Here is a 12,248-nt window from a genome sequence, read left to right as displayed (position 1 = left end):
GCTGACTTCAAATTTTATGGATACCCTGAAATAGCCACTGGGTTGTTCAAAGTCATGGCACAGCTTTCTCATTTTGTACATTGAATTTGAGCTTTGCAGAGGGAGGAAAACCAGTCGACTGTGGTTTCTTGTGCAGCCTAGCGCTGTCATCAAAATCAAAGCTATATATACTTCCTCTAGAGGCTCTAATACAGTAAATAGAGGCTGTATGTAAAATACACAACAAAACATAACGAACACTAAATGGTGTTTTAATAAAACTCGTATATTTCTATCATGCATTTATATCATGCTAAGAAAGCATAAAAACATATTTGTTTCTTTTCGAATTTAAACTAATTTAGGTTTCTGCGACTCCGATATTTCAGTCCCAACGTGGTATAGACCCCTTGCAGCATGTTGGAATGCAGCTCAATCTGGAGGACAAAATAATAGGTTCCAATTCTCAGGAGATTGGAATTCTTTTGTTTTGTTTCCCAGATCCAGCTGCTTTGACATCACATGCAAGGGGTCTATAGCTCGGCAAATTGTACGATTCTGCGCGTGCTATTGAGAAGCACTGTAAAAACTGAGACGTCTGGAGGGTGTGATAGTCGCAGAAAGACAAATACAGCTGTGTGTCCGAATTTTATGTTTTCGTATTTTTTCATATCAGGCGAAAACACTTTTACCCAGAGTACTATATACAACTACATGATGCAGTCCTTTTAAACATCTCTCTCTGCGAACGTCAAGTGGTCTATGGTGATGATCCACTCCAGTGATCTCGCAGAATGTTCGGTGCCGCAAATGCCTGGATCTTCAGATCGCAGCCCGCACTTTCAAGGCTGCATGGCCCCTGGTCATGGCACCACTGACAGGATCTCTCTACTTCTATCAAATCTCTTGGGTAAGCTATCTCTATATATGTACAGTTGGTATGATGTTGGTATGATGTCGTGATGATGTCAAGGTGGACTAGTTCTTGGCGGGTCTTGAGTATTTCAATTGTTGACACTAGTTTAGCCCTTTATCTGGACAAAGAGGAGCCTTGCGTCTGAATTCTGAACATTTTTGATGTTATACCAGTTTCCTAGAAAAATCGAGAAAGGAGAAGAAAAGTGTTAGCAAAACTAGATTCGTGTTATCAAATTATTGATGATGATGGTGGTGATGGTGACGATGACGATGATGAAAAGTAGAAAGGTAAGTGTGGTGGTGGTACTAGTGTTTGCGTTGATCGTAGAAATGATGGTGATAATGCAAGTGAAAATGGAGTTGATATTAATGATAATGGTAGTGATGATTGTGGTAAATGCTAGTGTTGGTGCTGATAATGATGATGTTGCAAGATAATAACTACGATAGAAATAGTGGGACTGAAATGATACGGACGATGATGATGAGGACGATGTTTCAAGTGGTGGTGACAGCGACAAGTTTCGTACCTGTTGGAACAAAGAATGTCGATCCAGTTCGTAATGACATCGTAGTTTCGTGTACCGTTACTTCCACTCGACCCCTCATAACGTGAAAAACCTTCAAGAGAAAAAAAAATTCCATTAAAAAAATCATTTCACAATTCGCCTTAAACTTGGCCATAGGTTTTTTAACCCGATTGGGAAAACATACCCAAGGGCATTTGGTCTGTAGAATTTCACTTGGTCTGAAATGGTGAATCTCTACGCCCAATTAAATATATCTATTGAAAATAACACTATAATAATGTGATCATACCATGGTATCATTTCTAACATGTTGTTTGCCCTTCTCGGCTCCAGGTCTCAGTACAATCTGGCCAGACCCAAAGAGATTATGTGACATAAACTTGTCCATGATGAGGGCATCTTCGGCTTTGGCAGGTTTTCCTGATGTATTTACGAATTTCAGCATTTCCTGTGTATGAACAAGGTCTGTCAAAGGAAAACAAGATTTAGTTAGGCCTGCCTCATTCGATGCGAATCGCGCATGCGCCCGGTTGCGCAGACGTACAAGTATTTTAGGAAACAGATTGGAAGTAGAGCTACACAGCGGCGGACTTTGCGAAGGCGGGTCTAAGAAAATTACTTACTGATCGATTGGAATCTGTCATGAATAAGAACTTTGCAATTAACTGGACTTACGTACAGATAATTCTAACTGCCAGAATAGATATCTATGCAATACGTAGAAATTTTATAATATTTTTCATCTTGGTTTTTATTACGACATTTTGATAATTTTTACCCATAGACTGCTCAGAATATTTAGAATACTAATATAGAACTTCATTATTATTATCAGTATTAATTTAGATATTTATCTTTTTTATATTATTATTCATTCTTTTATTTCTTTTTAGCTATACATTTTAAAATTTAATTATTAATTTATGTTGTGTCCTCAATTAGCTTTATAGCTAAATATTTTGACACGGTAATAAAGTTTATTACTATTATTATTATTATTATTATTATTATTATCTGGGTTAGGTTATTTGCTCTATATTGTATTAAATCGTCTTACATCGTTTGCACAAAGAGTTTTATATCCCTTTCCCTGAAACAGTATCCCCAGGTCCCGCGCTCCCAACTAGTTCCCAATCCCTGCTCTTTTCCGTTCCGAAGATATCGTTCGTTACTAACCTAGTTCAACTTGTTCCCCAGTGTCTGGGTTTACGACTGGTACTGCGGTATACGTTACTTCTTCCATATCTGCAGGTTCATCCTGTTCCAAGAACAATATTTAATTAGCAGAAGTTGTTATACAAAAAGTTGTTTACAGCAATTTTAAAAAGTGTCGGGTTGAAAAGATTCTATCATCGAAACTAAGGGTGTTCTGGGTAAACAGACATACTTCACGAATAGGGGGCGTGGTCTTACATCGCACCTCATCCCCGGCGAATTTTTTCAAACTCAAAGAACCGTTTACTTACATAGAAGTCATTAGCTTCCTCTTCGTACGACTCCTTTCCAATAGCTTCTAGAGAAAAAAAAGCAGGATTGTTGCTATCTGTTAAATGATGACCACTAAAGTGGCGAGATCTATGATCGTATTGGCCTCTAGGTTGCGCGGAAAACTCGTAACTTGCGCTGAGTCATGGGCTGTTTTAGGGACCCCAAGATTCAGCGCACAACCTACTCGTTACCAGTTCCGCGCAACCTCGGGAAGGCCAATAAGATCAGACACCGTACCTCGTTTCTTCTCCTTTTTCGGTTTCTTTGGTTTTCGCTTGGGAACGCTTGGAGTTGGTACCTTTTCGATTCCGCTTACGAACCAGCCTAGAGAAATATATTGGAATATAATATTTGCGTCCAAATTTAATTCCCGTGAGCCAATACAGCATGAATTCTTTAATATAGCGACTGTATGACGTAATGAAAGGCAATGACGTCATATCAAACAGAAATGACGTCATAGATGATAAACAATCTAAAGGCAGTGTATAGACTCACCAGATTGTCTTCTTTCGTATTTTATCCTTTCGTTCTTCCAGTATTCCAGAGGAGGTACCTTAGTTCTCTTACTACGTCTAACACCGCTATCATCCTCTTTATCTATTAGTTTTCTCTTTGAGTTGTTGATCGTAATCTCCTGGGATTCATTCACGCTGCTGGTGTCAGAGATCGAGGTAAGAGAGGAGGAGGCAGAGGAAGAGAGGGAAGCAGAGCCAAGGACACCTGGGGTGAAGGTATTGTCTTCTGACGTGAAACCACTGTAGTTGGTAACGAAAGACAGCCTTGCTAGTTCACCAGGACTTTCCTCAGGTGTTGAGAAATCATCAGGTGTAATGCGAAATGATGGAGTGGGGGCGAAACTGACCGAGGACTTGCGTCGACGCCCAGGGTAGCTTGACTTCCCACCTTCATCATCACCATCATCATCATCTGCGCCGAAGGATGAGCCCTTTTCGTTTGGAGCAATACTTACTCTACGCTTTTTGGCATCAGCTGACTGGGTTCTTTGAACGCTTGATTTTAAAATAGACTTGACTGAGCCAGGCGGCAACACGTATGGACTACCATTAAAGACAACTGGCGTGCTTGGGTCTACAACATGCATCGATTCAATTCTTGTCTGGTTTGTTCTCTTTTTTGAGGATTTATTTATGGTTTTATCAACAGTTTGGCCACCTGCTATCGTACTATTTAGTCTGCTCTCATCTTCTTGAGAGCCATCGTCACCTTCATCAGCAGTTCCTCCCTGATCTGTGACATCACTTCCGGTAGTCTTATTTGTTCCACTGGATTTCCCTCGGCGAGAACGGCGAGCCATTGTTAATTTTTTTGTTCGCTTTCGCGGTGTTTTTTTCTTATTGACTCCATCTTTATCGCCGTCTGAACTGCTACTGGAAGATACGTTTTCCTTCATGTCTTTAGACTTTGTCTTCGCATTATTTGAAATTATTTTTGAATTGTTTTTATCGTCATCTTGGTTCTTATCGTCTTCCTTATCATCATCATGGTTATCATCATCATTATCATGATGTTCATCATCATCATCATGGTTTGAGTCACTACCCTGGTTGTTAAGCATTGCCCTCCAAGCAGCCCCTTTGTTCCCCGCTTTCCTTCCTTTAACTTTCTTGCTGGTTTTTGTAGGTTTTTTGCTAATCTCTTGTTGCGACTCTTGTTCATCATCACCATCAACATCATCATCATTGCCACCATTTTCTTCGACGTCAAAGCTATCTGCCTCTTGCACCTCCTCTCTTACAGTTTTAGATGCGTTGTCGCTCACTTGCGACTCGTTCCTTGTTGACGACCGCCCCTTACTTAACCGATCTTTCAGGGTATCGAAGCATCCATCTTCTCCTTGGGGGTCATGTAAGTCGGTGTCATTAGCTTCATATTCTGCATCGCAAAACACATGATCTTCCATTCCCAATGCAACACTTGTGTTTCCACCATCTACACCTTGAATCTCATCATTAGAAACATCTTCTTCTACCACACCCATACTCGTGATTTCGTTTATATTTTTCTCACTCCTTGATTCCCCGGAGATGGCACTTTTATCTGAAGCCATGCTCTTGTTCATCTTGGACCGTGTAGACCGTCTTCCAGGTGTAGAAGTCTTTTTACCATTCTTCTTGTTGAAGGATTTATCATTAAGGCTAGTGTTTGTTATACTCGCATGGTTCGATGCATTCAACATCCTTGCTCTCCTGGTCATGATTCTTTCTTCGCCCTCCGGTTCAACAGCGTCTGCTGCATTCTTACTGTCTTGTTCTTTCTGGCTTGTCCTGGTAGATTTTCTTCTTGCTTCCTTCTTCATGATGTTTTCATCACCTGATTTGGTCTCCGCTGGATTTTCTTCAGTGCTTTCTTTTTCTTCCTGCTGTTTTTCTTTAATGCTTTTGTTTTGCACTGATCTCTTGGACTTTCTCGTGGCCTTCTCCGCAGGGCTTTCATGAACCGTGTCCTCTTCCTTTGTCTGATTTAGATTAGTTAAATTGACAGAAATATCTTTCTGATTCTCTCCGTTTTCTTTTTCCGTCATACTTTTATTTGGCGCTGACCTCTTGGACTTCCTTGTGGCTTTCTTAACAGAGTTGGCATGAGTCGTGTTATCCTCCTTTGTCTGATCTAGACTGTTTAAATTGACAGAAATATCTTTCAGATTTTCTACTTTTATCTTTTCCTTCATACTTTTATTTTGCACTGATCTCTTAGATTTTCTTGTAGCTTTCTTAACAGAGTTGGCATTTTCCATATTCTCCCCATTTGTCTGGTTTGCACTGGTTAAATTAAGAGCAACATTTTCCTGACTCTCTTCTTGCTTTTCCTTTAAGCTTTTATTCGATACAGATTTCTTAGATCTCCCTATAGCTTTTTTTTCTACAGGGTTCACAGTTGTGTTATCGTCTGCTTGGTGATCAACAGACTTGTCATCCTGATTCTCCGCATCTTCTTCTTGCTCTTGTTCTTTGCTACTTTTCCTTGTGACTGGTTTCTTAGATCTCCTGGTTTGTCTTCCCTTGGGTTTTACCATGTCTTCTGTTACATCATTCTCCGTCCCATTGTTCTTTGAAGCATGGCTGGACACAGAACCAAAGTCTGGTGACATAGCTTTGTGTTTTGTCCCTTCCAGGACAACGCTTTCATCCATCTGATAGCTTTCTTCATTATCTAGAACCAAGTCATCATGAGACATGCTTTTGAGCATTGATATCTTGGATTTATTACCCAAAGTCACGAAGGTACTGTCATCTTCTATATCCACAATCACAGTGTCATCTTTGGTTTTTGCACCAGTGGCTGCTTCGTCTTCCTGCACACCACCTTTGCTCTTTGAACCTTTAGATTTGTCATGATTAAAGGTTACGCAGGGTGTGTCGCCACCATCTACATCCAGGACATCAATATCATCATCATCATAATCATCTTCTGTTGTTGTTTTGGGAACTGCCTTTTCTTTTTGCCTGCATCGTGCATTTGTTTCCTCTTCTTCTTCATCACTTACACCAACTATATCAATATCCTCTTCTGCTTCGATAATTTTCTCCCTAAAAAAGATAACTTAACAGTTAGAAAAAAATTGCATAAATTTTTGTTAGAAAAAAAGAATGAATAAAAGCCTTTTAATAGTTTAATAGCAGTGTTACTACAGAAATAATGGTTACATCAGACGACAGTAGTTTTTAGTTTTTAAATTAAAGTCAAGTATAATTCTTTTATCCTATTTTCATTGACAGCAAATGCTACGATTATTACAATTGAAGGACTTTTTAAGTCCTTAAAAAACAATGAACTGGCCGAATGTCTGGCCAACATGGAGATTATAGATATCACTGCTTTTTTTTTTATCAACTCGTGCACATTAGATATTGTGCACATTATTTGATAGCTATGAATCCAGTAACCAACAGCTACTGTACTGTTTTGGTTCAATTTTGGGTGAAACAAGATGATAAAGACAACTGCTAAAAACAGCTGTAAAAGATAAAGATGAGAGTATGACAACCTACCTTGTGGTGTCCGCAATCTCAGCAGAAGGGAACAATCTTTTCTTGGAGCCAAAGAACTGTGGTGTAGGCTCAGTTGATGCCACACTGTTTTTAATTGCTGTGCCTGTTGAGTTCGAAGAGATGTCTATTTCTCTTTCTTCTGGTGTAACGATATCGTTATTCTCCTTTGAGTGGCAGGACAATGGAGAGTTCTTTACAGGTTCAAGCAACTGTGACATGTTTTCATTATTTTCTGGGCCTTCTTCCTGGCTCTTTTCATTTAGTTCTGATGTTTTCACAGAGGTGGACAACTTGCTATCATTTTTTAAATCTGAAACAAACGTCAAATATCAACCTCATTAAAAACGAAACTACGGTGGCCCACAAGTCTCACGGCAAAACAAAAACTCACGGCAAAACAAACTAAACTCACGGCAAAACAAACTAAACTCACGGCAAAACAAACTAAACTCACGGCAAAACAAACTAAACTCACGGCAAAAGGCAATAAATTCACGGCAAAATAAACTTAATTCACGGCAGAATAAAGAAAGCCACGGCAAAATAAACTAAACTCACGGCAGAATAAAGAAAGCCACGGCAGAATCAGAGGAGGGTGATCAAGTCGCGTGAAGCATTGTGGGTTAAAGGTTTCATTTTGCTTCATTTGCATTTGACTGTCGTTGTGTGAACATCTCCTGGCAAGAAAGTATTATGAATGTCAAATCTGTCTCACCGGTTTGGTGTGGATTTTCTTGTAGTTGGGGATTTCCTATATCTACACTGTGTATACTTTCAATTAACTAGTTGGGGGCCACAATACTTCACTGGCAACCCTCGCGAACGAAGGATTGTTTTGTTTCCTGACTGCCAAAACATCCGAGAACTAAATGAGGAAAGGTGGCCTTTGACCATAAGAGCTGTTACTTGCGCGCCTCAAAATGGTGCTAAGTGGTGGATATTTCATTTGATAACTTTATTCAAACGCGATTGATTGAGCTAGAACATCGAGCATCCAAACAACCGATCGGCTTGAAATCACATACCCGGCGATGACAAACCTTGAACCGATTTTTCTCTTCAAAAATATCTCCTAAAACCATTCATTTCATTACATGCATTTATTTTTAATTATTTCTTGTCAAGCTTAGGTTCTTATCATTGAAACTTTTTGTTTTGGAATAATCATAAAGCGTTCTTATTGTTTCAGGGTCAATATTGAAGTCTAAAGTCTTTTAAAGGTTATGATAAATTGATAAACTTTGCACTGTAAATTTACATGAGTATTTAACCAGACGCCATTTGTATTTACAACATCAAAACCCCTGACAAATTGCTCGCGGTAAAAAAATCAACAGGGAACCCAATACGTCGTTGCCCACCACAACCTTTATTGTATTCTGCCGTGGCTTTCTTTGTTCTGCCGTGGCTTTCTTTATTCTGCCGTGAGTTTAGTTTATTCTGCCGTGGCTTTCTTTATTCTGCCGTGAATTAAGTTTATTTTGCCGTGAATTTATTGCCTTTTGCCGTGAGTTTAGTTTGTTTTGCCGTGAGTTTAGTTTGTTTTGCCGTGAGTTTAGTTTGTTTTGCCGTGAGTTTAGTTTGTTTTGCCGTGAGTTTTTGTTTTGCCGTGAGACTTGTGGGCCACCGTACGAAACAAAGTATGTATATCAAGCACCACAGGGAACCCAATTTTTGAACTATTATCACAAAGCATATTTAAGCGTGAGTTTCCAGTTTTATAACTCACCTTTGTTAGAAACTGTGCTGACATCGCTCTCTCTAACTAAAATGACAAAGAATAACAAAAGATGAATAAATCTAAGCAAAGACAAGACAAAAAAATATTTTTAAATTTATTTAAATATAATATTATAGTGTGACTCTATACCAAACAAGGCCACCCAAACAAATTTTCATAAAATAAAGCTAATAGACCTCCTTGGCTCAGGAGTAATACTTTCCCACTTCAGACAACGTGTCATTCCCTACAGTATCATTTCTTTGTTTAACGGTTGTGTTCAGTTGTAAATGATAAGACACAGAAATAAGGATAGAACTCAAACAAAGCATCTTATTCTCAAGGAAATGACATGTGGTATGCAATGGGAAAGCTTTACATTCTAGCCGAGAAGGTCTATTGCAATTAAGCCTTTGGCTTCTGGGCATTTTCAAAATTTTTTAGGTGTTTTTCTGACTTAAAAGTTCTACAAGCCCTAGCAAAACCATATTATTTTGAAGTTGGGATGGACACTGTTAGTATTTTATGCAAATGAGGTTCAAAATTCACCAGTGGCATGATATCCATTATAACACTAATCTAGCTTACTAGGTGTACAATGTAGGTTTAAGCTCTGGATACTATGTGTACATGTACATACTTGAGTCTGGAAAGTAGTCCTCTATGAGTTCAAACCCATGGCTGTCCTTACGAGCATTGATCTCTATCAAAGCACCTGTACGTCTGCAAAATGGTAACATTCACCTCAGTATCATCAAAAATACAGGAATACCAGTCTAATTGCAGTCTGAGAGCAAAATTAGCTTTTTATGAAATTTTAAGTTTTATGAAAAGCATTAAATTTTTTCAGAATTTTTTCCAAGTTCCCTGATTAGCTAGTGACAATCCTATAGTGTACTCATATTTCTTTACTACCTACTATCCTTCTAAGCATTGACTCCTATGGCTTTTATTCGTTAAATGTCACTGACCTTCCAATGTATTGATTTGGCTTCAGTTTCACTGGCTTTGCATCATATAAGGATTTGTTTTCATCTTCACTCTCTAAGAATGAAAAAAGGGAAGTTTTTCAGTTTAAAAGTACTGAGAGCTCGTTGAGGAATGGGTTACATAAATATGGAGTTACTAAATAGAAAACAACTAAACCAAATGAGTCAGGGAACTTACCAGAGTCAGGAAAGTAGTCTTCGATGCGCTCAAAACCATGACTATCTTTTCTGGCATTTATCTTAATTACAGCTCCAGTACGTCTACATGAACATGAAAATATTAAAAACAAATATTCTGAATATTCTGATCAATCTTTGATCTATAATGTAGATCATACCATGTGTAAATCCTCATGTGATACTTTATTGGTTGAGCCTAACTTTCAAATTAACCTTATTAGGGCTTGAAACAACCTCTGGGCTGATCAAAGTTAGGGCATGCCTAACTCACAGGTCGCACCCTGAAACAACTCGTGGGCTGACCAAAGTCAGGGCACAGCCCAGGAGGGGTACTCCGCCAGAATTTGGGTAGGGGTGTTCTGCTGGGATTCTGAAAGGAGTACCCTGTTTATGACAAAAAACCCCAAATTCGTAGACCCTGTTTATGACAAAAGATATAATTAATTGCACTGAGTTCCCATTTCAATTATCATGTCATCTCGCGTATCATTTTTTTACGACCATAATAACCAGTTTTGGTCAATTATACGAAAGTAGAAACCCTGAATATGACAGGAAACTCAGGAAGAACTTGGAACTTAAGTGAAATTGCATACCCTGTTTATGACAAGAAGCTCTAATCAAAACCATACCCTGTTCAGCAGATCATCCCCGTATAGTCTATATATGGGAGTACCCCCCGGGCACAGCTAACTCACAGATTATTATTAATATTGTAATAATATATATTGTAATGAGGTTTTTCTCTGTGACATTATACTATCAAAACATTTTAATTTTTCGTCTTATCAGTAAAAGAGTCATTGTCAATAACTTAGATAATGCACAAATTTTCGAACCTTACACAATTTACAAAGACATACAGTACATGCACAGTATGTTCACAGGCAATAGTCCCTTCACAGTTCCCTGTGCCATCTTGAAAGGTAGCTATGCCTTTGCATCAAAGCGAGACGAACGGTCAGTTTGCAATAATAGAAACCTTTTTTTTAACACCTTGGACAATTATTCACATGTCTCTATCATTGCAAGCTCACCGTTCGTCTCGCTTCGATGCAAAGGCACGGCTACCTTTCAAGATGGCGCAGGGAACTGTGAAGGGGACTATTAATGTTTTGATTAATAACTTTAATGTTTTAAAAAAAACCAATAATAATATTTTACGTGTAATCTTCTTGAAAATTTTCAGTTTTACCAATATTCGTATGACAACTTTGTATACACTTATTTCAATAAAGTTAGAAAACTCATTATTAATTCATGAAGAAAACACAATAGAAATCATAACCATGAAGGTGACTTTATATCTGATATAGATTCGTCTTCATTTGCATAAACTTTAACTTGGATTTTCTCTATCAAACTTGGTTCATTTCGTAAAGTATTCTGTACAATATGAGAACATACATCATGAGTTTTCTAAGCCATTTAATAAACTCACAGATCGTGTCTTATTGGGTCTAAAACCACTCGGCTGTGCCTCGTGTTTTATACCCGATAAAACACTCCTGCTTGTTTATTAAACAGTACTTAGTCACCAAAAACCTAGAAAGCCGAGATCACTGAGCATCATGGGAAACTTTTCATATCAAAAAAGCATATATATACAAAGCTTTTTTAATACAAACTGCAGCTCGATGATGCTCAGAAGAGGTGAGACTGTAACCGGTAAAAGATTCGCAAGTCCATGAACAGTTATCAAGCGGTTGAACGTGTAAAATGAATCTACCTATAATCCTTGTCAGCGTCAGCTTTATAGCTTTTCAGGTGACTAACTTTATTGAAAGAATACATTTTTGTATATCAAACAAATTATCTACAGCGTGACGTCACATGAAAAACCACAATACACAGACGTACAAAACAAGACAACAGCAGTTAATAATGGATATGAGATGGTGTTATTCTCGGTTTGTACAGATCAGCTGTTTTATAAATCTTTCTCGAGCTACAGATAATATTTCACGATTATTTACCTTCCGATGTAGACTTTTTGTTCTCCATTCGCAGGGCTTGCTGCAGCAACATTCGCTGACTGCAACACAAACAAAACTTCATCTTTAACTAAACATTCAACGGGATCGCGTTCCTACTTGTCCCTATAGCCTTCATTAACCACATTCTTACTAAATCTAGCTTTAGACCTTCTTAAGAATTAGATTTTAGTGCAAATAATTCAAGAAAATACAAATAAAATGTCTGATCTTTAGTTCTCACCTGTGCATAGCCTTTCACAGTCGACGCCATTTTAACCAACTTTTCTTGTCATAAACACCCTATTTCCCCTTAAATTAGCTAACACTAACATACATAAGCTATAAAACTTTGAAAATTATGAGCTACAGTTTATAATAACTAATAATTTGTAGATATAATCAGGTCCCCTGTTTTGAATTTTTTACCGTTCAGATTTTCGCGCTCATTTGAAGGC

General features: G+C 38.2%; 1 protein-coding gene across 2 annotated transcripts; it reads right to left on the bottom strand.

Moving 5' to 3' along the window:
• Nucleotides 1–235: 235 nt before the first annotated feature.
• LOC116308378 (uncharacterized) lies at nt 236–12,230 on the bottom strand. 2 transcript variants are annotated; one of them, XM_031718784.2, is made up of 14 exons: nt 12,035–12,230; nt 11,794–11,852; nt 9,816–9,898; nt 9,620–9,692; nt 9,289–9,371; nt 8,658–8,693; nt 6,929–7,238; nt 3,414–6,466; nt 3,153–3,239; nt 2,894–2,940; nt 2,604–2,685; nt 1,717–1,892; nt 1,428–1,518; nt 236–1,072 (listed from the first exon to the last, which is right to left on the bottom strand). In XM_031718784.2, the coding sequence occupies exons 1-14, from the start codon at nt 12,062–12,064 to the stop codon at nt 1,002–1,004; spliced, it is 4,281 nt and encodes a 1,426-aa protein (XP_031574644.2). In that variant the 5' UTR covers nt 12,065–12,230; the 3' UTR covers nt 236–1,001. The 2 variants fall into 2 exon arrangements, with proteins under 2 accessions (XP_031574644.2, XP_088886877.1); XM_089030751.1 differs by having other exon boundaries at nt 2,894–2,937.
• Between the last annotated feature and the right edge of the window lie 18 nt (nt 12,231–12,248).

Source organism: Actinia tenebrosa, unplaced genomic scaffold (genome assembly GCF_029948245.1).
Source record: "Actinia tenebrosa isolate PJP-AT-01 unplaced genomic scaffold, QUT_ActTen_1.0 PGA_scaffold15__27_contigs__length_11533743, whole genome shotgun sequence".
Taxonomy (NCBI): Eukaryota; Metazoa; Cnidaria; class Anthozoa; order Actiniaria; family Actiniidae; genus Actinia; species Actinia tenebrosa.
This window is presented reverse-complemented; position numbering and strand designations above follow the sequence as displayed.

What these genes read in the sequence shown, in the direction of transcription:
- LOC116308378 (XM_031718784.2), bottom strand. Translation starts at nt 12,064, where the DNA reads ATGGCGTCGACTGTGAAAGGCTATGCACAG. An exon ending in CTGTGAAAGGCTATGCACAG is followed by an intron (nt 11,853 to 12,034) that starts GTGAGAACTAAA and finishes TTTGTGTTGCAG; the next exon opens with TCAGCGAATGTTGCTGCAGC. An exon ending in CAAAAAGTCTACATCGGAAG is followed by an intron (nt 9,899 to 11,793) that starts GTAAATAATCGT and finishes ATGTTCATGTAG; the next exon opens with ACGTACTGGAGCTGTAATTA.